Genomic DNA, 24,220 nt, shown 5'->3' with positions numbered 1-24,220 from the left:
GCCTTACAGGGCACAGTAACAGTTTTAAGATTCAGTTCCTTTTTCAGACTCTTCAAAGTTTATTTTGGAGTTGTGCTGGTTTTCTTTCTCTGCTGCTGAGGAATAGCGCAGAGTCCAGACGTTGCACTGGAGGAATGAGAGCCCATAAACCACTTCCAGATGTCTAGAATGATGATGCAGCCCCAGATCTGGCAAACTTGCTTCAGAGCTTCAGCTAGCAGATTGCAAACAAATCCCTTAAGACATTTTGTCTTAAGGGGGTGGGGGAAAGAGAAGGAAACAAAACCTTCCAGGAGTTACTTCAACAGCTTAAGTTGCAGGTTAGGTTTCTAGTCATTATTTTATGGTCAATGTGAACAGATCACTAGTGTGCAAGAGCCAAACAACAGCATGCCAAAGTGTTCCCAGTGTCTGTTTGCAGAGTTCCTGCAAGCCAAAAGCCAGTGAAAACTTGGAAAATTCAACTCTGCACATGAATTTTTACTCAAACCATCTAATTTCCAAATCCCTGAGCAGTCAGGGGAACCTGAATCCACAGATTTGGTTTAGATTCAGAGGGATCTTAGATAAAGGCAACCAGCACATGTTGATACTTTGCCTCCTAAGCTCTCCTGAATGCTATTGAGGTTTTATTTCTACACCACTTACTCAGATTTTCTTCCTCCCTTCTAGGAGCCTCCTTCTATACAATAATGTAGTTCTTTTACAAGACTTTCATGAATATGGAAAGGAGTAATAGTCATCTTCAATTCTAAACTATTTTTAGCATGAGGCAGTGCAAAACTTAAAAAGCATTCAGCCAAAGTTTTAAAAATCTGAAGGTATTTTAAATAAAATTTGTTGTTCCATTTGAAGGAACTGAAAAAGTGGGGTTTCAATTGCATGTCTCAAACATGCCAAACTGTATTACCTGTGTCTGATTTTATACAGAAATCCATGTTTTGCAGAGCTGCCTTAAGGAAAAATAAATGAAGAGCTATACATACAGCTATGGGCTTCATGCAGCTGGGCACAATGATTAGTAATTTTTTTGTACTACATTATTTTGTTTGAACTCTATTAAGCTTGTGTTCACCAAAAATCCACTCGTGTTGGTTTTATTTATCTCCCATCCGTGTCTCTCTGCATCTGACAGCCCCAAGAAGCGCACAGCTGTATGAGCCTGCAGCATTGGGACCACATAGCAGCAATGCTTACATTACTGGCAACTCAGCACCTTTAGATCTCCCTCAGCCGTTTTTATTCTCATTTAACACCCCCCTCATACAGGAAGGAGAGCAGCTTCCATCCTGCACAATGAGATCTTCAGGTTTACTCAAATTACCCGCCGTTAACTGTAGAACTGAAACCTTCGTTTCTATTCTCAGCCCTCATCACTTAAACAGCAACTCATTTCTCTCTCATATGCGTACCTCGCCGGCAGCACACCTCGCCTACCACTAGGAAGTTAAAACAGACAAAAAACGCTACACGTTTCTGAGGGTTTGAAGGCACAGCTGTGTGTCCTAAGCTAAACAGCCGTGGTGACCGAGCACCTCAGAGGCGGGTGCCCTGCAGACAGGCTCGCCTCTGCCAGATGCCCTTCACAGGACCCCAACGAAGCAAGGCCGAGTCTCTTGAGGGCGGGGGGAAAAGAGCGCAGTGGCAGAGGCTGCCGCGCCACAGCCCGGGGGTGCGCCCAGGGCGGCCTCCGAGTCCCCACCCTGGCCGAGAACAAGAGCCAACTCCTCCGCTGCGGCCCCCGTCACCGAGGGGGCACAAGCCAGCACCCAGCAGACATCCACAGTCTGGAAGAGATACACGATAAAAGCTCCACCTCAGGGACGAGGGCAACCGATTAACGGGCGCCAGCCAAGCCACAGCCATCACGTGACCCACGGCGGCATCCCGCAGCTCCTCTCTTTCCCCCGCCGGCCTGCCCCGGCCGCGCGGTGCATTGTGGGAGCGGCGGTAAGATGGCGGCGGCCGCCGCTGGGCTGAGCTGGAGGCGGGTGTCTTCCTTCACGGGGCCGGTGCCGCGCTCACGCCACGGGCACCGCGCGGTCGCTATCCGCGAGCTGGTCATTATCTTCGGGGGCGGCAACGAGGGTATCGCCGATGAGCTGCACGTCTACAACACGGGTGCGCGGGGCGGGGCGGCGGGCATGGAGAGCGCCGGGCGGAGCCGGGGCTCTGAGGCGGCAGGGCAGCGCTAGCTTCGGGGCTGTCATGTCCTCAGCCGTCGCCGCTGGCACCGGCCTCCTCACAGTGGGGCGATCGCTCTCCGAGCTTCTTGCCGTTCTCCGGGGCTGCCGTGAGCGGTTGAGCTGCTGATGCTGAGGGGACGGCGAGCGGGATGCTGAAAAGCTGCCTGGAGCCGAAATGGGAGGGGAAAGTGGGGAAATACGCCTGAGCGAGGGTTCTCCCTGGGGTGTGCAGCGCCTTGGTTGATGCTGGGGGGATGATGCCCCTTTCTTGGAGAACAGGAACCCGGAAAATTGTTCTGTGTGCCTTGCGTCTGTTGTGCTTTCCTAGTCCCGTGTCCTGGGGTGCAGAGCCTCCCTTGGCAGGTCTCGGCTGAATGACTGCAGGCTGGATTAGTTCCCCGTGGGTGTCCAGAGCCCCCTTCTTCTTCCCTCTGGTGGCAGCTTACGAGAGCTGAACACGCGGAAACCTGGGTTAGAAAAGCGAACATGTTGGCATTGGGAGCCTTTCCAAACAGGAAGCTGCCCAAGACCGATTTTATTCGTGAAAGATTAGATGCCTAAGTAGTTACTGTACAGGATACTGGATGAGACTGGAAAACTGTGTGATTTCAGAGCTTGGGCTGAGATGGGGTAGATAAGTGACTGATCTGGGCTTCTCAGTCAGCCACTGTTAGCTGCTTGTGCAGTGCACCAAAAGCATGAAAGTGAGACCATGTTAACTAGCCTTTTAAATTGCCAACTTATAAGAACATTAAAAAAATATTCTTATAATGATATGTCCCTCCTTCCCCCAATCTCTTCCCTCCACCCCCCCAAAAAAAAGTGATGGTATTTTTGCTGAGTGTTTTTGAGGTAAAATCTGGGAGGACAAACATGTTTTGAGGGTAATTTATTAGTGGAAAATGCTTACTGATAGAGTTCTTACAAGCAGGTATTTCCATGTAGCTTAAAGATCTGCTGCACTCAGTCACATTTTTGGGGGAGAAAAGAAAAATCTCTTAGCCTTTCTGTTTTGATGAGTAATCTAAAGAAAGCTTTTAGATAGGACAGTTATACTGTCTAACGGAACAGAGGTTCTGATGGGTGCCTTTTGAGTGAATCTTAACATCACTTTATTTTTCTGCCCAGAAATAAGAAGGTGTTTCCTATTTGCAGGAGTGACAAAAAGCATCACAATGTGGTTGGTCCAGTTCCCAGACGAGTGTTTGGCCCAAACTGACCTTTTTTTTTTTTTTTCTCTCTGGTGGCTAAGATGCAGGGTTGTGACCTGAGCTGCTTGAATTTGGGATGTCCTCATTGCTCTTACTATGAGCGTGATGACTTCTGAGGAGTTGGCACACAGTGAAGGCATCTTAATCCCCTGAAGCAATGTTCACTGGTAGCTTCTAATTTCACACTTTTCCTCTTTGTGCTCATGCAAAAAGCTTAGGAAAAAGGAGGTAGTGTCTCCTGTAATTCTTCAATTCCAGAACAGTTTAAACACCAACATGCTGAATCAGGCAGTCTCCGTTGCTCTTTCTTGCTTCTGTGCCTCTCCTCTCCCATGTATCAGCGCAGTGCTCTGTAGATATTAACACACGTACCAGAACACTGTAATTAGCTTTTCAATAGCGCTGTTAAGTCCAGGCACATTGCTATGCTACTGTAGCTCTAATAATTCTGTTTCTAGGGCTTGCTCCCTCTGAGTTAGTGTAGTTATCTCTCTTGTGTGGAGCTGCACTTACGTTCCTCATTAGCCTCTTATTTTTTTCGTTTTTTTGTTTTTTTTTTTTTGGCAAGTCTGTTAAAATTGCTGGGTGACCCTTGGTAACTGACTTGTTACAGAGACCTCATGTGCTCATTTACCAATTGAGTAACGTAGGTTTGATAGAGATATTTGCTTTTCTTTTAATAGAATTATTAATTTTTTAATTAAAAAGTTAGTGTTAAACAGCCCATTTACAGTTACCTACAGGTAAAAGGTAGTTCTTTAGAAAGCAGAGGTGTTTAAAAATACTTTCCTTTTTTTTTTTTTTTCCCCTCTCTACTATAGTTACAAATCAGTGGTTCCTTCCTGCTGTAAGGGGAGATATTCCTCCAGGCTGTGCAGCACATGGATTTGTTTGTGATGGCACCAGAATACTAGTTTTTGGAGGAATGGTTGAATATGGAAGATACAGTAATGATTTATATGAATTGCAGGTATGAAATGTATGAAGATGTTTCAGTTCTGAGGATTACTTTATTTATATATTTATGAGCAAACACATTTTATATTGCCAGCTGCAGAAGAGAGTTAGATGAGCTTTGCTGTGCTCCAGGAAGAATAAACTCTTTGAGTAGATTCTGAAAATGGAGAAAATATAAATAACTTTGAAAAAGAGACTTCCATCTAGTCTGATGTTTTATAAAGGCTAGCTCCTGTTTGTCCCTTTTAATATCTATATCCTAAGAAAAGCCCAGTACTCCCTTAAAAATAATTCAGAAAGTATACAAGTGTTAATATTATCTGTTTTCTATTGACTATGAACAACTGTAAATGAAGGTATTTCTGAATATGTTTTTCTTGTCTTTAAGGCAAGTCGATGGCTTTGGAAAAAAGTAAAACCTCAAGCTCCTTCCACTGGATCACCACCTTGTCCTCGACTTGGCCACAGCTTTTCTTTATATGGTAACAAGTGCTATTTATTTGGTGGCCTGGCAAATGAAAGTGAGGATTCAAATAATAATGTGCCCAGGTATGCTGATTTGGTTTGAATTAAACGTCTTTAAAAAAATAAATTACTAGATATGACAGCTTCAAAGAGGAACATTCTAGGGAGACTGTCCTACATATCAAGTACAAAGACATTTGGATTATTTGTGCAATGGAGGGGTTACATGCTAAGAAGCTTACATATTTCTTCTGCTAATCCCGCAACACTGACTGACAGCCCTGCCACTTTTGGAGGGAAACCTGAGTAGACTTTGGTCTTTTTCTTAGTATTTTGTGTGATGTTTTTAAGAATGGCTTGTTTGTTAGAATTACTTAAATCAGCAAAGTCTTACGAATCACCAGGGAATTCACAATAGAAGTTTCCTGTGTAATACTGTAGAAAACAGTCATGAATTCATCTGGAATTTTTTAAAAGTAAAAGCTGAAGTTGCCTTTATTTGGCAAACAGCAGTATAATAACAGTACACCCTCAGCAAGTTTGCCAGCACCACCAAGCTGTGTCGTGCGGTCGACATGCTGGAGGAAAGGGATGCTGTCCAAAGAGACTTGGACACGTTTGAGAGGTGGGCTTGTGCAAATCCCTTGGAAGTTCAACAAGGCCAAATGCAAAGTCCTGCATGTGGGTCGAGGCAGTCTCAAACACATGTGGGTGGGGATGGAGACTGGATTAAGAGCAGCCCTGAGGAGAAGAACTTGGGTTGTTGTTCAATGAGAAACTGAACATGAGCTGGCTTCAGTGTGCGCTCGCAGCCCAGAAACCAACCATATCCTGGGCTGCATCAAAAGGAACGTGACCAGCAGGTTGAGGGAGGTAATCCTGGCCCTCTACTCCGCTTTGGTGGGACACCCCACCCACCTCTGAGTATTGCATTCAGCTCTGAGGCACCCAGCATAAGAAAGACGTGGACCTCTTGGAGGAGTCCAGAGGAGGCCACGAAGATGCTCAGAGGGCTGGAACACTTCTATGAAGACAGACAGAGAGTTGGGCTTGTTCAGCCTGGAGAAGAGGCGGCTTAGGGGAGACCTTAGAGTAGCCTTCCAATCTGGAGAGGAACTTTTTTACAAGGGCATGTAGTGACAGGGCAAGGGGGCATGGCTTTAAACTGAAAGAGGGTAAATTCTTCACTGTGAGAGTAGTGAGGCACTGGAACAAGTTGCCCAGAGAAGTTGTGGCTTCTCCATCCCTGGAAGTGTTTAAGGCCAGGCTAGATGGGGCTTTGAGGTGTCCCTGCCCATGGCAGGGGTTTGGACCTATACGACCTTTAATGCCCCTTCCAACCTATTCTGTGATAGTACCAAAGTTTTATAGCCACATTCACCTGCCTTTCAGAGAGCTTCATACGCTGAGCTATAAACTCATAATTTTAAGCTTAGTAAGCAAGAGGTATCTGGTGTGAATGCCAAGATTCAGTGACCATTATCTAAAAGTAACTTGCTGATAGATACGTCAACAAATGGCTAATTGTCTGTTGGGCAGCCTGAAGAAATCAGAAACAGCTGCTTTTTACCTTTGTTGCGTTAGAGTTGCAGAACTTAATCTCTAATGTCCCATGTCATCTTGTACTTCTCACAGCTTTGCAGTTTATTCCAGGTTTGTCCATATGTAGCAATTTCTGCTACAAATGGTTTTTGCCAATGTTTCATATTTCTTTCATGTAATACAGCATATCAAGTATGATATGAAAGCATGTTTTCTTAGAGGCCATAAGTTATGGTAGTTCACTTTTTGTTATAAATCCGTTTAGTTTTGGTAGTGTCCACAATGCCATCAGATGTTTTGAGATTTTTAAATTCTGCAGTCTCCCAAGACTGAAGTCTGTAATACTTGTAAGGGGTCAGGGTTTAAAGTTCACTTGTAATCTTGCTTATATGTGAATTCTTTATACTTTGACAATAATACCCTAGATATTTAAATGATTTCTATGAACTGGAGCTGCAACACGGTTCTGGCGTTGTCGGCTGGAGTATTCCTGTGACCAAAGGGATCTTGCCATCTCCGCGAGAATCTCACACAGCCATCATATACTGCAGAAAAGATTTGGGAAGTCCAAAGATGTATATTTTTGGAGGGATGTGTGGCTGTCGGCTGAATGATCTCTGGGAACTTGACATAGGTAAGTTGATGAGCCACTAGTAGTCAGTGCAGAGGCCTTACAGGCTAAGAGAAAAAATTGTAGTATATAATAATTAATGGCATGACATGGTGCAGATATTATTGGGACTTACACCATAGTGTTAGCCTTTTGGAATTAAATACATATAGCATTGTTTGCATATATTATCCTTACTGGTTTTGGTTACACTGTGAGATTATTTCTTTAGAGTGCTTTAAAGACTGTCAGTATGATAACCAAGCTGAATAACCATAAGGAAACCATAACATATCTTTTTGATAAACTGATAAGCAATTAGTTTGTCAGTATTTCCTGGGATTTTTAAGAAGCTTTAAGTGCTTGTTATTGCACTTTCTTTCTTAAAATTGCCATTTGAAGAAGGTGGAATTCTGTTTTGTTGAATGTTAAAAGTATGTTCCATCCTAAAATTCAGATAGTGAAATACACAGCAGCACTTTTTTGAATAGCTTTATTCTTTTTCTTTTAGAAACCATGACCTGGTCAAGACCAGAAACTAAAGGAACAGTACCACTTCCTCGCAGTCTTCATACAGCCAATGTAATAGGAAACAAGTATGTCTGTTGTTAAAAGCTCAGCTCTAGAAAGGTACACCTAGTAGGAGAATGATGATGTTTATCCACTACTGCTCAGTATAAACCATCAGCCCTGTAGAGTACTCTTCTGCTTCTATTATGCTATCTCAGAGGAAATGTAAAAGTACCATTGTTAACTTAAGGGTATCAGACTGTCAGTGTCCATTCAGCAGGACAATCTACCTAACCCACAAGTACCTTTCCAGGCTTCTTCATGCATGTTTGCGCATTCTGGAGCAGTCTCAGCTGGACCTGAGCTGGCTCTATCAGGAGACAACTTGAGTCCCTCTGTCTCTGTGACACAGTGAACTAGCTACGCAGAGAAAATGCCCAAAGGGCAGAACTAGTTCTAGGCAAAACCTTTCCATACTTTTGTGGACCAGTTTTTCTGTACTCTATTTCTCATTACTTTACTTCTTGTCGTTATGGTTTGGTTTGCATTGATAAAATGGGCTTTTAAACGTGAGTTTCAGTCCATTTTATATTAGTTTACAAAGTGGTATGAGAAGTCAGAGACAAGGGGGGAAGGAAGCGTGAAAGCTTTCCATCTTATGATCCAACAGCTTATTTTTATTATTTACTGAGATGTTAATAGTTTGTAGCCTGCATTATGCTTTTAAATTCTGATATCTGACTTAGATACTGGTCTTCTAATTTTAGAATGGTTTATTTAGAGGTCTGCAGTAAAGGGTTGTAGAAATCCTGTGTGTACGTGTATGATTTTTGGAGAGTATTGGCAGTTTGGTGGTTTGTAAAAAGATACAGTATTCACTTCTGTTTCTGGGAAATTATTGAAGTAGTTTTGGGTTTGTTTGTTATTTCTTTGGTTGGGGTTTTTTAATCAGTTAACTTACTCAAAAGTTTCAGAAGGTGAATGTCTGCAGCAATACTTTCTGAAGAGAGTAGACACAATAAAATCTGCTGTAAACCAGAACTGTAAAGCACTGGATATTTTTGTCCTAGTTTGAGAGCGCACATGCAGCAGATCTAGATGTTAATTGGCTTTTCTTGTCTTTTTCCCCTTCTTCCTTCTTTTCCTGTATTTCAGAATGTATGTTTTTGGTGGATGGGTTCCACAGTCAGCAGGAGGTGAAGTTTCTGCTCATGATGGTGAATGGAAATGTACCGGTTCATTTTCTTATCTTAATTTGGGTTAGTGTTTCTGCCTTTCTGGGAGCGGGCATTTGGAATTAATACTTTCGTAACGGAATGGAGTAAATATTTTGAATATCCTGAGAAAATGTGTAGGATACACAGTTGTAATCCTGGCTGACTAAAGAAGATGCCATTTTTTTTTTTTTTTACATCTCCCTTAAGAAATTGTTATTTTAATTAGTAATATTTTTCTTCGAACATTCAGCAGGTTTGCGTCTGCAAATCTTTGTTAATACGACTTTAATACTCGGTAATATAAATACTCCTTGATTTATAGAAGAACACAAAAGAATAGGTCCTGAAATGAGTTTTTTCTAAATGCACTGTCCCTGAATCCTCAACTTCTGATCTTGTATTTGCCTGAGACAGACAACCAGAGGTCAGAAATTCATCCTGTATTAACTGATTGTATCTTGCAAACTAATTGGAAAGTGACCTTCTCATTGTAATATTGCAAATTTAAATGCAATTGTCTATAAAACGAGAGGTGATTTATTTTCCTTTTCTCTGAGCAGTTAAGTGTATTAACATTAACAAAGTGTATTAACATCTGTTTTGCTTGTTTTGGAAGACATCTAGAAACTAAATCTTTTGAGTTTCATTCACTAGATACCACAGAATGGATAGGTCTGATCTCAGATTGCCAGGAGGACAAAAGTAACTTGTTACCAGGGCCAAGAGCAGGACACTGTGCTGTAGCAGTTGGCACTCGTCTGTATATCTGGAGTGGTAGAGATGGTTACAGAAAAGCTTGGAACAATCAAGTCTGCTGCAAAGATCTTTGGTACCTTGATACCGGTGAGTCAGAAATAAGTAAGAGACTTGTACTGTGTTCCAAATTTTATTATTGTATGGGAAGCTGGCATCACTGATGAACAGAACATCTAAAGCTGTAGCAGACTCAAAGATTATTTAAATCTTAAACCTTATTTAAATAAACCATGCTGCAGTGTTGTTTGAAGGCTCCAGCTCAAACTGAAAAGTAGGTAGGCTTGTTTAAAGCCTCTGAAAGAGCTTTGTGGCTAGATTCTTCATTGTATGTCATAGTAGATACAAGGTGCTAAAGGGTGTTTTATCTAAACTCAGTGTTCCTGGCCTCTCTTCTTAGTGATCTATTCTGCTGCTACTTACTCTTTTTTGCCAAACCCCTGCTTCTCTTGGGATCGTTGCTGCTGCTGCTGCTTCCTCATCTCTTGGACTACAAAAAGATACTGTCAAATCTGAGAAAGGACCAAATTGTTCCTGGGGCTTAAGGGAATTCTGGAGCACCAGTCACCCATAGCTGGCTTGATGGCAGAACACTGAAATGGTACTGAGAGAGAGGGAACTAGAATAGTGCTTCTGGGAGGGAATTGTTGCCTGCTCAGGCGGAAGCATGAGAATAGTTACTGGAGATTATGAAACGTTTTGGAGATTGTGTTTGGTTTGGTTTCGTGTTTGGTTGATGTTTGTTGTGTTTTGGTTTTTTTGTTTGTTTGGTTGGTTTTTTTAATCCTCAGGGAGGTCAGAAAATGAAAAAGAATAGCTGGGGAGGTATGTGCTTGAGAGTGCAGCCTAGTCAGCCATGAAGGCAAGTGGGAGGAGCAGGTCATAGGTATCGAATCATGCCTAGGCTTCAGCCTCTGCAGGAGAAGTTTTAAGGGAAAGTTCACTTCAGCTACTGAGAGCAAGAAAAAAGAAAGCGCAGTCTTCTGTGAATCCCTTCCAGGAATACATAAAGCTTTAGGAGGCAAAGAGCTGCTTGCAGCCTTTTAGGAAGGAGTAAGGATCTCTTCTTTCTGTAATCCCTACAACGATGTATATACAAAGACTTAGTGGCAGCAGAAGAGCCGTTAAAAAACCAAATCATTAAAACTTAAGCGTTTTTGAAGACTTATAATTTTCTGACTTGACTTACCACCTTTGACAACTGTTTCTTGTTGAACATGGTATGTATTGTACATTATAGAATCATAGAATCATAGAATAGTTAGGGTTGGAAAGGACCTTAAGATCATCTAGTTCCAACCCCCCTGCCATGGGCAGGGACACCTCACACTAAACCATGCCACCCAAGGCTGAAAAAAGGGGCTATTGATTTGGCTTGCATTATATAGGTATTTCTTAAACTGATAAAGAGGGCAATTTTAAACATGCCATATGTGTTTTATTGTTTTTTTGTAGAGAAACCTCCAGCACCATCACAGGTACAGCTGATTAGAGCTACAACCAACTCTTTTCAAGTGAAATGGGATGAAGTACCTACAGTTGAAGGATATCTTCTTCAGTTACATGCTGACTCACCAGTGCCACCAGCGGCTGGAATACCTGGTACTGGGGTTCCTGAGACATCAGTGCTGAGTCCGCAAGGTAGTAGTCAGATCATAATATGCTAATATTTGTGCAGAGGTAGAGGATTGCACAAATAAGCAATTTTTTAATATGATTTTGAGAGACAGAGACCCTGTTTCTTTGGATATTCCCCACATACGAGCATCATGATTATGGAAATCTCAGCTTTAACTTCTCCTTGTTTAGTTATGGCCATCTCTCTGAAGGTATGTGTACAGTGCTGGGCACAATTTGAGAAAGGAAACAGTGAGGAAAGGATTTTATCTGACTGTTTGGCCGTGCAGTTTCATATTAGTCTTACAACCAAGTCTTCCTTCAGGCAGCTTTGGGTCTCCATCTTGCTTACTGGAGTAGATTCCAATGAACATAATGTTAAGCGTTATGTAACTGATTGGAATTTGCTTTTGTTTACTTGAAAGGTGGCTCTTCTTTACATCAAAGTCCACAATCATTGCCTAATGTCCCTTATCCAGAAATGAAGGCGGATCATCCCAGCCAAACAAATAATGTCATTCCTAATAATGTAAGTGTAAACTGAAAAATGCTTCTAAGTGGCAAAGCAATATGGGAGGAAAAGAACTGCCAAAGCACTTTCTCAGTTTTATAAGTCCCTATATACTTCTCAGGCCTGAGAAAAAAATCCAGATCCAACAAAAAAAGACACCTGCTGAAGCAGTTATGTCTGTTTTCTTATGTCCTTTTTAGTTTTATGATTGGCAGACAGTCTTCCTTGTAATGAAGAAAGGAAAATGCAACTGGATTGACTTCTATAATGCTAACTGGAAGCCTGATATCAATATAATATAATTTACTCTCAGTGCTAGTGAAATTAATGTGGGAGGCAAAAAAGAAAGGCATATTCCTTCTTTGTTAGCGTTTTTATGCTAGCCTGCTTAGTTGTACGTTCCTACTACAGAATAAACTCAGTTATTACCTATTCTAGTTGTGCAGTTGTACATGTTCCACTGTTGCAGATTTAAAAGAATGAGGAGGGACAAACTGGCTAAAGGATTACATTTTTAGAAATGTATACTGTTTCTTAGTTGGGTTAAGGCCTCAGGTCTGTATGGGATTCATAATGTATGCTTGTAGAAAACACACGTAGAAGTACTATAAATTTTACTAACAGTAGAAATATCTTAGGCATGTGCCAGGAAAGCAGAGGTTGAAAACCTCTGTAATTGTGATTTTTCCCATTCCGTCAAGTTCCCTCAATAGACTAAATGTATGCAGCAGTAAGCTTCCATATAATAAACTAAGAAGGTGAACTCACTCTCAGATAAAATTTAGTATGTGTCAGGGACACTTCCAGGCCAACCTACAGTTTGAGTCTTTGTTTTGGCTAAAATGATGGGGGTTGTGAGGGTGGTTCTTGATTAAAATGCTAGGGGCATTTGTTGGAGGATTTTTGTTTGTTGTTTTTGAGCGTTTTCATGCCATGTTTGCAACTGACATTTCTCAACTTTGCAGTTAAACATTTAACAAATTTGTTGTTTTGGTTAGGTCCAAGTTTCCCTTACATCCAACTCATTAAAAGTAGAAGGAAAAGAAAAGGTTGCAGCACCTGAAAACAAGATTACACATGAGACTATGAAAAACCATGCAGATGCTACAGGATTCAAAGAATCAAATGCCCCTTCTCTTTTGCCTGTTTGTACTTCAAGTAAGATGACTATAGAATAAAAATTAATCAAAAAGTGAGAGTTAAAATTCGTCTCATAAACATAAAAGTATATCTGTCTTGCAGGTTGTTTGGGGCCTTTGTAGTTTAAATAAACCTCAGCTTGTGCTACTTATTACTGTATGTATTTTTAGATGATATGAGGAAAAATGAGATCTTAAGTTGTTTGAAGTGTTGCAAGGGACATGAAATTTTCAATATATTCATTATTATGATGGCAAATGCGTATCTTTAAACATAAATAGCTGGTTTTAACATCAAAGAACAGACTGACACGTCCAGATTAATTTTACAACATTAAGGTAAAAGTAACTCCAGGCTCTCTTTGACACTACTTCTGTCTGTTAATTGTGAAAAGCTATTAGCTGATGTAAAATTTTAGGCAACATGGGGAGGAGCATGTTTCTCTTTGACTGTAGAGGAAATAGAAGATAAATAGGCACTGATACAGCTATTGTACTGAAGTGCCTTAAGTTCAGTGTGGTGAATCCAGAATCACTTGATCTTTATATTTGACTTCCGTGTAATTTATAGGTTGTTTCTTCACAGTGTAATTTAAGTATTATGTGGAGATGTTGAATCTTAGTGCTAAGTTAGAAACAGATGTTCCACAGTAGTTAATCTTCAGTTGACGGTTCCAAATCTGTGATACTGATTTGTGTGGATACTTTATATTAGGATTTTTTTCAAAGTAATAATTTTGTAACCAAATAGATACAAAATAGCAAGCTTAAAACAAATGAAATCACTGTTTTAATTGAACTGTTTACATATATCTGTTTATGAGCATGCAGACAGACTCTTGTTAAGTTATAGACCTAAAGAAAGCAATTAACATAATCAGATCTGTTCTAATTTGAATCTGAGCTAAACTCTGGTTTTAAATGAAACTGAAGTTGTTAGATCAAGTTGAGATTTGGTAAGTGTTATGAATGTTGAATTTTGGTTAATATTCTCTTTTTTTTTAAGGTCCCCAGACTTCAGCAAATGTAGGTGAATTACATGGCTTGGATAAACAAACTGTAAATCCTGATGCTTCTGTATCCAGTACTATCTCCAGCACACAAACTATGGTAACCCAGCAGGCTGTTAAAACTGAAACATCAAGTACAAATGGGGCAGTTGTTAAAGATGAAACTTCACTAACAACATTCAATTCAAAATCTGAAGGTTTGAAATGTGTTTCACATACTGTATTTTGAGCCATATATATCTAAGGCCATCAGAGTTGGTGTGGTGGGATTCCCATCTTGGCTGTCATGGGACTGAGATAGGGCTTTGGGCATTGAGGACCTTGGGCAGCCTGAATGATCTCTGCTATGATTTAAACATCTTTTAAAATCAGGATATTGCTTTTATACCTTTGTAAACCACTTTGTTTCCTGTTTTAAGTGAAAAGTCTGTTAAGTCTGCATTTATGCAGAAGCCCATTTGCTGAACAGCAGAGGCAGCCAGTTTTGGTGCCCATAGCACATTTGCTGTATTCAGTGGTTGTCTGTTTATTCAGTCAGCAAAAGACTACAATTAGTAATCTCTGATTCTGATTTTAAACAATTGACCTCTGTAACAAATATGGCCAAATATGACCAAATATGGTGACCTCTTCAGTCTGCTAGAAATAGCCAAAATAAGCAGTGATGCAGAAACTAAACATACTAGTAGTTTTTCAGGTTCTGTTTTTCGTGAATATCCACAGGCCGTGCTTGCTGTTGTTTTGAGTGTTAAGAATTATATTCTCTTATTGATGCTGTGCGAGTAGTAGAATTTTTACCAAACAGTATTCTATTTCAAAAGCAAACCCCAGAAACAGAAGTATAGAATGCTGATTTTCCCTTGTGTTGCTCATGTGCTTACGTGCTTCGATTTCCTTTTAATTTTTTTAAGTTTCCATTTTAAATTTAATAAATGTTCTTTTTCCATTTGTTAGGATTGTATAAGGGTGACCTGCTCATGTTCAGCATTCAGACTGTATTGATGTCAGAGTGAATTCAAATTAAGATTTCATGCTTAGACTATTCATACAATGTTACCAGCATGTGCTTCAATCTAGAATTTAGTTGTTCACAAATGTTTCATGTTGATTTCATACTTCTATCACTTTTTAGTGTTTTGTGAGTCCTGCCTTCTGTTTCTGTTATCTGTAGCAGCCTGCAATTCCAGGCTCTTACAATTGTTCTGTAAATATGATGAAAGCCAGAATTAGCTGTCCATGCTATAAATAGAACTGCATGCAAAAGGAGTCTGAGACCTACTTTTGCAACAAATACTTCTAAATGACTGTTGAGGTCAACTTTCAATACTCTGTGGGCTTTGTATTAAATTTTTCCTATCACTTAAGCCTTTTAAACGTAACTTTTTGTTTCTAGCTGCTGAAACTGCATATGTCATGCCATCAACAAGGGTCAGTTCTGGACAGACAAATGATTCACACTCCTCTGTAAGTCTGAAAAAGTATAATTAAATAGCTGTATTTATTGTTCTGTTGATTAGTTGCAAGGGCTCTTTGCTTTTCTTTCAGAGAGATAATAAAAGGAAATGTATATTTAGGGCTTGAAGTGAATAATACAGGAGTAAACATTTCTGTTGTAAAACTAATTGCATTCTGTGGGTTTGATTTGAGTCTAAGCAGCAGTTGTGTAGTTGGGAGGAGATCCAAGTATGTGTTCAGCTGTTGAATCATTTTTATCGACTGGCACAGTGGTATGGTTCTCTGCTGCATGATGCGCAAATGTAAAATGTTTTTTCTGTATGGACAGCAGGACTTAAAGTGAAGTATGTATTTCATCAGACTAGTGTTAGCTGCTGATCTGTAGGTTTGAAACGTTACTAAACTGATATCTTGATGTTTTTCCCTAGAGGAGATGGGGACTGGCTATGCAAGCTGTAAATACTGCCTGAAAAAGTAAATGCTTCCTATTTCACCCGTTTACAACTTAATGCACAAAACCAAGGTGCCACTGTTGCCACCAAAAGGGAGGAGCTAAGGATGGGAAGAAGCAGCTGCTACTAAAGAGTTGGGGTGCTTTTGCCAAGAGCAGCTGCCACTCCTGCCCCTCTTCCATGCTAGCAGGACCATGGCCTGGCTGTGCGGGGCACACTGACCACCCCAGCGCCTTCCCTGGTGCCTGGAGACAAGCAAGAAAGACAATTTGTCTTTCTGGGTCAGTCAGGAACAGTTCGCATGCCATCTACCACCATCACCCCATGCCACAGCAGAGGCTCTGTTCTCAGCTGCAAGTGAGTTCAGCAGCATCTTGAAAGAGTGTGTGTTTGGGGCTGAGGTACAGCTGAATCCCAGGTAGAGCTACTGATGTTGGACCACGTTGTGGAACTTCCTGACCTCTGAGTGAAATTAACTCACAACTACATGCTGCTACAGACACCTAGTTCTACAGCTTTAAACTTCTTCCCATCCCTGTTTAAACTAGAATGTCAGAGGTGACTTCCCAACTGTTAGTTGTTTGTGGGCTTTTTTTAATGATGGACTGTGTCTGTCAGTGTATTACAACCAGTTGGTTTTGAACAGTGTTTTGACATATGCATATTCAATTCAAGCATAAGATAGTAACACTGGTATAAAAGGGGGTTGTTTCTTACACATACTAGTCTTAACTTTTTGTTCTTACATTACCTTGAAGTATGGGTAGTCTACATAACGTGTTCTTCAAATACTAGAAAACTCCACAAAGACCACCAGTGAAAGCAAGAGACCGGCAGTGGTATGACGTTGGGATTTTTAAGAACAACAGTGCTGTGGTGAGCCAGTTCTACTTGCTGCCAGAGGAAACACTGAACATCTCTAACAAGGTAGCTGCTGATTCTTCTCTGACATAATTTGCACATACGTATTTTGGAATCTGTTGCTTACATGGTTGACAACAAAATGTAGGATTCCTGGTACTGCAACAGGATCAGGTGCTTGTAGGAGTCTTGTATTTTGTGACCAGTGGTTCCTCATGTATTTTGCTTACCTTTTTTTACTATTTCCTAAAACAGGTGATTTTTTTTTTTTCTGTTTTTTTTTTCATGGTAATATAGAACATCTTAGTCTGCTATTGCTAATTCTTTCTGTATTTTGATTTCTAGCCTTAGTAAAGAATTTTAAACTTAGTGAACTTTGAAACCAGGAAAAATTCTTAAAACCAAAAAAAACCACCCCCAAACCAACACCCCCCCACCCGCCCCCCGAAAAAATGCCACAACTTTTAGATATGTTACTTCAGAACAGCATTGAAACATTTCAAAGTTTCTCCTTTGTTTTCAGAATCTTTGCTTGCCAGATGTTAGAGACACTAATAAGACATAGGCTAGGCTGTTTAAAAAGACTAGCTATGGAACTGTAGTGGTTTTTTTGTTAGATTTCCCTAACTTAATGTTGTTGCACATGTAAGCTTATCTATTAAAATGCTATATGTGTGAAACTTGAAAAAATGTTGCAGCTTTGATGGTGTTTAAATTAATGATATCCTGGTGAACTAGAAATGAAAACTGGTGGTTGTATGTTTCCTTGAGACAGAAACAAAAGAACATAACACTATTTGAAAGCACTTCACTAAAAATATTGCACATCTTAGTTTTGAAGGGTAATATATTTTACAGTGTTTTCATCAATTGTGATTTCTTATACATTATTCAGAAGGAAAATACTTCTGTTGAATGTTTTAGTGATGCATGAATGCATATTTTAAACATGGAACTACAGGAGCACCTAATGCTTTCAGAAACCTGTTTGATACTAACTTACAGTGCTTTTCTTCAAAAACATTTTGATTATCTATGTATCTAGTTGCAGCTGCTAGCCATAGGAATAACGTGTTTTGAAATAAAAAATACTTTTTTAGGGCAGACAAGTCTGCTAATTAAATCATAATCTGTACAGTTAGAAATGCTACTTGGCTTTTACTTTCCCAAGTAAAAATAACCAAGAGCTGCAGTTCAATTTAAATGATTGAAAAATAGGGTTGGTTGGAGATGAAGTCTCATATTGCATCTTAGGTCAGCTGTTTTGAGATGAGTTAGTGCTTCAGTCAGAACTTTTTTATAAATTCTGATTTAAGTACAAAAGTATTAGATTTTCAGCTTCAATTGAATGTGTTAATCTCAATTTATCACTACCCACTTTATATTTTTGTAGACTAATTATGTTTAGAGTATTTTAAGAATTAATGCAAATGTTGCTTTATTTTCAGATGGAAAGTGCAGATGTACCAGACTACAGATTACTTAAGAAACAGGATCTTTTTCCAGGCACAGTGTACAGGTTCAGAGTTGCTGCAATTAATGGCTGTGGTGTTGGGCCTTTCAGTAAAATCAGTGAATTCAAGACTTGCATTCCGGGTTTTCCTGGAGCTCCTTCAACAGTCAAAATCACCAAGGTGAGAAATAGAAGTAATTCTAGTTCTGATGGATAAAATTCTCATCACAAACTCAATCTCAAAACTTGGGCTTTTTGTATTTCTCTCTGTATTATATATAATACATAATAATATAAGGAGATATGTAAATATTGGTATTAATATATATATTTGAGTATCTAATGGTTACCTCCATAACCATCCCATTTTGTCCCTTTTTCTTCAGAGCGTAGACTGCATTCATCTTTCTTGGGAGCCTCCTGCTTCACCCTCTGGAAATATTTTGGAATATTCTGCCTACTTAGCAATCCGTTCCACACAGTTACAGGAAAACCCAAGTCATCTTGTCTTTATGAGAATATACTGTGGTCTTAAAACGTCATGTATAGTGACTGCTGCCCAGCTTTCAAATGCTCACGTCGATTACACTTCCCGACCTGCTATAGTGTTCAGGATTTCCGCAAAGAATGAGCGAGGGTATGGACCAGCAACGCAAGTTCGATGGCTTCAAGGTAAAGTCAGTGTCAGGCGCAGCATTTAAATGGAGGAAGTAGTGTATTGTGTCTCTAGAACTAATGCTTCTCTGAGCAACGCACATAAAGTTCTTGAAATACTGTTTTGTTCCTTTTAGAAGTTTTAAGAAAAATCAGTTGTTGAATTTGGCATAACATTTTAAAAGCATTTTTGTTGACAAGCAAGGACTGGAATGTTGGTTATTGAGTCTTACCCAGCCCCTCAAATAATAAAAGCCCAGTATGGTTCTAAGTTCCTTAGGCTTCCCTTCAGCTCAAAAGCTTTTTATTCTAATGAGAAGCAATCCAGTTACATGTATGGGTGTAATCAGGGTGTTTTTCAATCCTTCCCCACTCCTCATTAGAAGAATCTTTCATAATGTAACGTAAGGTGCGTTTTTGTGGAGCACGTACACTTTAAAGTGGATATTACAGCCGAAAGAGGTTTTGTCACGTTGTCCCCATGCTTGAATATGTGCAGGTTCATGGTGAGTTGGGGATGGGAATGGATCTCCTGAAAATAAAGATTAGCTTTAAGCCTGATCAGCTCTGGCTCACCTTTTTAAGCAAGCAAATCAAGGTGCTCAAAACAAGAAGTTTTACTTGCTTCGCCTCTTACCCCACTCCTTCCTCATTCTACCTTAGCTTTCTGGTAGCTGGGAGCTGGCTTTGCTCAGCGAGAGGTCCTGTGAGCATGGAATAAGGGTAGGAAGGGCAGAGTGAGGGGAGTGTGCACACCCCCTCGGGGAGCAATGAACTGTTGTATGGGTTTAGCTGACCTCTCGGTTCTGTGGGCTGTGATCCCCAGGGGGTGGTTGAAAGCCAGCTGTTGAATACACCGCTGCTTGTTTTCTGATGGTTTTTCTAAGATGGAGAGCAACAATGAAGAAGTTGTCTTCTGTAATGTGGAGTATTCCAGTGCTGGTTTAACCATTTAATTGGCAAGGGTTTTGACCGTGATCTGTACCCCAGAACTCTGAAATAGTCATTGTTTGAAGGTGTTCGACCCTGTGTACGATGTGAAATTATGAAACCTTTAACAATGTCTCCTTCTTTTTGCAGATATGAAAACATCAAGCTCCAAGTAGAAACAACATGATAAATCTCAAGTTTCGAATGTAGTGTTTAATGTAACTCTTGTACTATTTGTAAATGCTACAAATATTTTATTTTTGCATTGTTTTTATCTTAAAAATATATAACCTTTTTTACGTTTGGAACATCAGCATTATACAGCCTTGCTCAGGTATGAGTACCATATAGAAAGTATATTGAGGATAGTGGGCTGGAGAACCACACTCTATCCAGCAGCTCTTTTTGGTAGTGATAGTTAAAATGTAAAAAAGACACACCTTCAGATTGAAAATGAATACATAAATAATTGGCATATGCAGTAGTATTGAGGTAGATTCCCCATGATTGCTACAGATCCTGCATAGGTAATTCATAAGATTTGGTATATGAGCAAATTCTGTTTGGTTTCAGTTCCTTATAGCACATTCTTTGTTGCAGTGCCTGAGTACAAGGCAAAAACTTCTAGTTATTATATAGTAACTTAAAATGTATAAATATTTTAATATATACTTTTTTTGTAAAGAAATGATTTTTCTACTATTTGTAACAAATATCTTAATCTTGGAAGATAGCCCCTGAAGATTTAAAAGGAAAAAGATAAAGCTTAGCCATTTCTCATATTAAGAAAACCGAAAACTCATTGTAAATGCACTACTACTATTTAGAACTATCCTTTTGTAGTTGTACAAATCTTAAACTTGTAAATACCAATGTTTACAAGAGGCCTTTCTGGTCTTGGATTAAAACTTCCATGAGATTCATTCTCTTTTTTCTTTTCTTTTCTTTTCTTTTCTTTTTGTTTTTGTTTTAAACCCATATGCTTTGCTTTTAGCATATGCTTGCTTTTTGCACTAATAATAACTTACCTCATTCCTGTGTTTGTAATCACTTGTGTTGCTTCCATCATGTTTCTGTAAGACTTCAATCTGAAAACGTTAACCAAAGTTTCAAATACATGGTAAGCAATTTTGCACATATTATATGGCAACTTTCAGCATATTTATTCCAGTTAATCTTCTTAAGTGCTTGTTTGCTTTACCAGTATATTCTACCAATCAAGTTCAGTATCTCCCTTTTTACTATGCATCATTTTACATTAACCTAGCTAGCTGATGAATTCAACAAGCATTACTTCTAGGAATAGGTTGATCCATTCCTATGCTAAGAGGAAAAAAAAGTGTTCACGGTAGTGAAATAAAGGTAAACATTTTAAATGCTATTTATGTATCTATATATAAACCTATGTTTACCAAAGCATAGAGGAAAATGGCTGAGTTGGACAAGGTCACTAGGTGAATAGATTGAGGCACCTAAATAAGATTTATTTTAAAAGAAAATCTAAATTATTTACTGTGCAATGAAGTTTATACTTTGCACTTTAATTTTGCCCCGAATGCCAAAAGACTATATGTCAAGGTAGAATTTCTTGCCTCTGCCAGTTAAATTTGTCTTAAGAGCGTTTGTAAATATATAAACTGAAACAAATGATGTGCCTGGTTTGGTGGGAGAAGGATCACTAAAATAGTAGAGATTTAACAGCTCCAGTATCCCAGAACAGACTTAACAGCCAACTTTTGGCTACCCTGAAAATCAGGGTTGTGATGGAGTGCTGATACAGCCTTAATTGTCACAACACATCACATGCTATAATAGCATATAAAAAGTGCTGGGGACCATAAATTGCCATAATAGTGTTAGTTGTGGCACAGGAGTAATACACGTAGGTTTGCTCCAGAGAAAAATCTTATGTTTATGACAATGACAGATGCCCCACATTCACTTTAAACAGTGTTTATAGTATGAATGTATAGGACTTTTCCTGAAGTTAACTGGCTTTAAAATATTTGTGTTTTTAATGGTCCATTTCATCAATACCGTCTGATAACTGAAATAACATACACATGAACTGCTAACTAGAAGAATAGAACTTGGTTTTTCTCATTAGTACTGTGAAAGAAGCCTTTAGAGAAAACACTTGTGGCTTTGATTTTGTTGGTTGGTAGCTGTGATTGTAGAGTTGTTATTTAAGAATAAAACCTGTTGGGTATGTCTGGGTGGAGTTTTTTTGCACTTGGTTTCACATGCTTTGCACAATTTCTTTTTCAGTGGGTATGTCACAACTACCAAAGGGTAAAAGTGTGGCGTTTTCAATGAAAGTATAATTTCCTTGTAAGTGTGCTTTCTCCAGCTGCCCTGACATAAGATGTCACTTTTCTCTTCTTTGTCCAAGTTGGGTGACGTTGAATAGTGATCATACGCAAATCTTCAGTTCCTCACAGTTTTACTTTAAGGTGAAATTGTGGTTCACACTGTAAAATACTCTTTGTGGTCTGTTTTCAGGACTGTATTTATAACGTCTAAATCCCACCTGTTTGCCTATCTTATCAAGTAGATATCAGACAAATACTGACTGTTTGATTTTTGAATTTGTTCGGAAGACTGTTGACATTGGCTCTTTGGGAATCCATGTTAGCCATTTACTTCCTATATTGCTAAAGGACATTGTAACAGAAGCTGAATCTATCAGATGACAGTATCCAAGTTGTAGACGTGTCTAGGTTTACTAAACTCCTTAGGCAAGTTGTGACTGTGTGAGCAGAGGACAGTCATGCCAGTTACGGCAGACACGGCTACAGCTTCACCTCGAGAATGTTCTTGTGAAAATGGAAATGAAGTCAACAATAACCTACACTTTGTGTTTTCAAAGTAATTATAGCAATATCTTCTGAATGTACTTTGGAGTAGAGCACATGATCATGCCGTAAACACTGAATCTAAAATAAGTATTACTGTTGTTACCTGATATTTCAGGTTAGCAGATTTGACGTGAACTTAGTCTTACAGCCTGTTACTTAATGACCTCTACAAGGAAACTGACATTTTGTACTATTCAAGTTGATCAGTCTTATTTCAGAGCATTGTTTGTTCTTTGTAATAAAGTGGTTGTCCTATCAAGCACATTGTAAACACTGAGGTGTATGTCTGTGTTTTTTGGAGGTGTGCGCGTACAACCTGCCATGTTTCTGACCATCTTTAGAAAAGGGGATGGTAGAAGAGAGCGAGTACGCTTGTTGGGGGAAGAGAGGGTGTGTTTATGTTGCTACTGTTCAAAAGGAGTGACAGAGCTTGGTATTGCATTGTTTGTTAAAAAGATGGGATATGAGCGAGCATTTCCCATGCTCAGGCAGCTTCTAGTAAGGATGTGAATTGTGTGCAGGTCCAACTGCACAAAACATCACAGTCTTAGGGTGAGTTGCTATACTGGTATGGCAGTTGACTATGGGGAACTCCTTGGGAAATAAGGAGGACGTGTTTCTAGGAGTAGAGGAGCGAGTGAATGGAAAGGTCCGTGTTTTGTTTCTAGACCTCTTTAAGAGACTTCACATAAGAAACTGCTAAAAGCTGTCTGCTGCAAACTGATTCCTTCTTATGTTCCTAGCTATTATAATAGAGTAACTGTTGTCATATTTTCAGTTATTTTGTGATCCTTGAGTTAGTGAAAACAAATGGGAAAACCTAAACAATCGGTGAAGAATTGCCTCATTGTGCTTTTTACTTCCTCTTAATAAGATTCTTCAGGTAGGAGTTACCTTCTCTTTAAGGCAGACTTTAATTTGGTTTCTGAATTTCTCTTAAAAAGAACATGGGATTTCTTTTTTTTCCTGTCACGTTAGCTGGTTCCTGGTGTATTTTTACAATGTTTAGTGAGCTAAAGACCAAGGCGCTTACTCTGGCTTCCAATTCTGATGCTGAAGCATTTCCAGATTCCCAGAGCTGGGGTGGAGCACTGGCTGCTGGCACTGTTAGCAGTTAATGTGTTCCTCCTCCTGTTAGTAGTTGTGAAATCATGTTGGTATGTTTTCCACTGATCTGAAGCTAAGTGGAGTGCCTTTCTATTAGTGTTTCCACAAGTTAGTTGAAAGTAGCAGGAAGATGAGCTAAAATGGCTCCTCTTGCTCCAAGAATGAGTGACCTCCTTCTCTCTTGCTTTCCATGCCTGGACATCTCCCGGTCAAGCACAAAAGCCATCATTTGGCCATGCTGCTGGAGACAGCAGTGGGAATTGCTGTGCAGAGGAACAGAAGGGAAAATGGAAGGCTTGTACCTGGAAGGCAGAGGTGGAGGGATGCTGATGTGTTTTAGGCACCCAGTTTAGTTTCAGGTTGTATGAGATAAATGATGTGAATTTGCTCTGCTGAGCCATCAGCTCAGCAAAGAGACAAGCAGCAGAGCAAAAGAAATGGAGGGACTGGGCTGCATGGGTGGGAGAGGGGGAAGAGCATGGACAGGATATGAAGGGATGGGAGGAAGGCCGAAGAGATCTCTGTTCACCTAACTCTGTCCACATGTGCCTAATAGAAAGCTGTGAAAATCTGGCTTCTAAAAAGGTGGTAAAGTGGCTCCTTGGTCTATTCCCAAAATCCTTCAAAAGCCTGAAGTACTCCATGTTACTTGCTGCTTTTAACAGCCCTGGCAGTAACAAAAAGAATTAGGGCTGGGCTTAGTTTGCTGTCATTGTTCTACT

The 24,220-nt window shown here is 39.7% G+C and overlaps 1 protein-coding gene across 6 annotated transcripts; it reads left to right on the top strand.

Moving 5' to 3' along the window:
* The first annotated feature begins 1,913 nt into the window (after positions 1-1,913).
* HCFC2 (host cell factor C2) lies at positions 1,914-22,605 on the top strand. 6 transcript variants are annotated; one of them, XM_080633669.1, is made up of 16 exons: positions 1,914-2,121; positions 4,219-4,367; positions 4,743-4,903; positions 6,787-6,995; positions 7,483-7,567; positions 8,637-8,740; positions 9,353-9,541; positions 10,907-11,092; positions 11,494-11,597; positions 12,578-12,737; positions 13,725-13,925; positions 15,122-15,192; positions 16,431-16,562; positions 17,945-18,130; positions 18,336-18,621; positions 19,684-22,605. In XM_080633669.1, exons 1-16 carry the CDS (start codon positions 1,956-1,958, stop codon positions 19,707-19,709), a joined length of 2,415 nt encoding a protein of 804 aa, XP_080489795.1. In that variant the 5' UTR covers positions 1,914-1,955; the 3' UTR covers positions 19,710-22,605. The 6 variants fall into 6 exon arrangements, with proteins under 6 accessions (XP_080489795.1, XP_080489794.1, XP_080489797.1 ...); XM_080633668.1 differs by having other exon boundaries at positions 18,336-22,605; XM_080633673.1 differs by lacking the exon at positions 1,914-2,121 and adding an exon at positions 2,329-2,657 and having other exon boundaries at positions 18,336-22,605.
* Positions 22,606-24,220: the final 1,615 nt, after the last annotated feature.

The sequence above is a fragment of the Psittacula echo genome (genome assembly GCF_963264785.1).
Source record: "Psittacula echo genome assembly, chromosome: 1".
Classification (NCBI taxonomy): Eukaryota; Metazoa; Chordata; class Aves; order Psittaciformes; family Psittacidae; genus Psittacula; species Psittacula echo.
Note: the sequence above shows the minus strand (reverse complement) of the source record. Positions and strands in the feature narration are given on the sequence as shown.

What these genes read in the sequence shown, in the direction of transcription:
- HCFC2 (XM_080633668.1), top strand. Translation starts at nt 1,956, where the DNA reads ATGGCGGCGGCCGCCGCTGGGCTGAGCTGGAGGCGGGTGTCTTCCTTC. An exon ending in ATCAGTGCTGAGTCCGCAAG is followed by an intron (nt 11,093 to 11,493) that starts GTAGTAGTCAGA and finishes TTTACTTGAAAG; the next exon opens with GTGGCTCTTCTTTACATCAA. An exon ending in TTTGCCTGTTTGTACTTCAA is followed by an intron (nt 12,738 to 13,724) that starts GTAAGATGACTA and finishes TTTTTTTTTAAG; the next exon opens with GTCCCCAGACTTCAGCAAAT.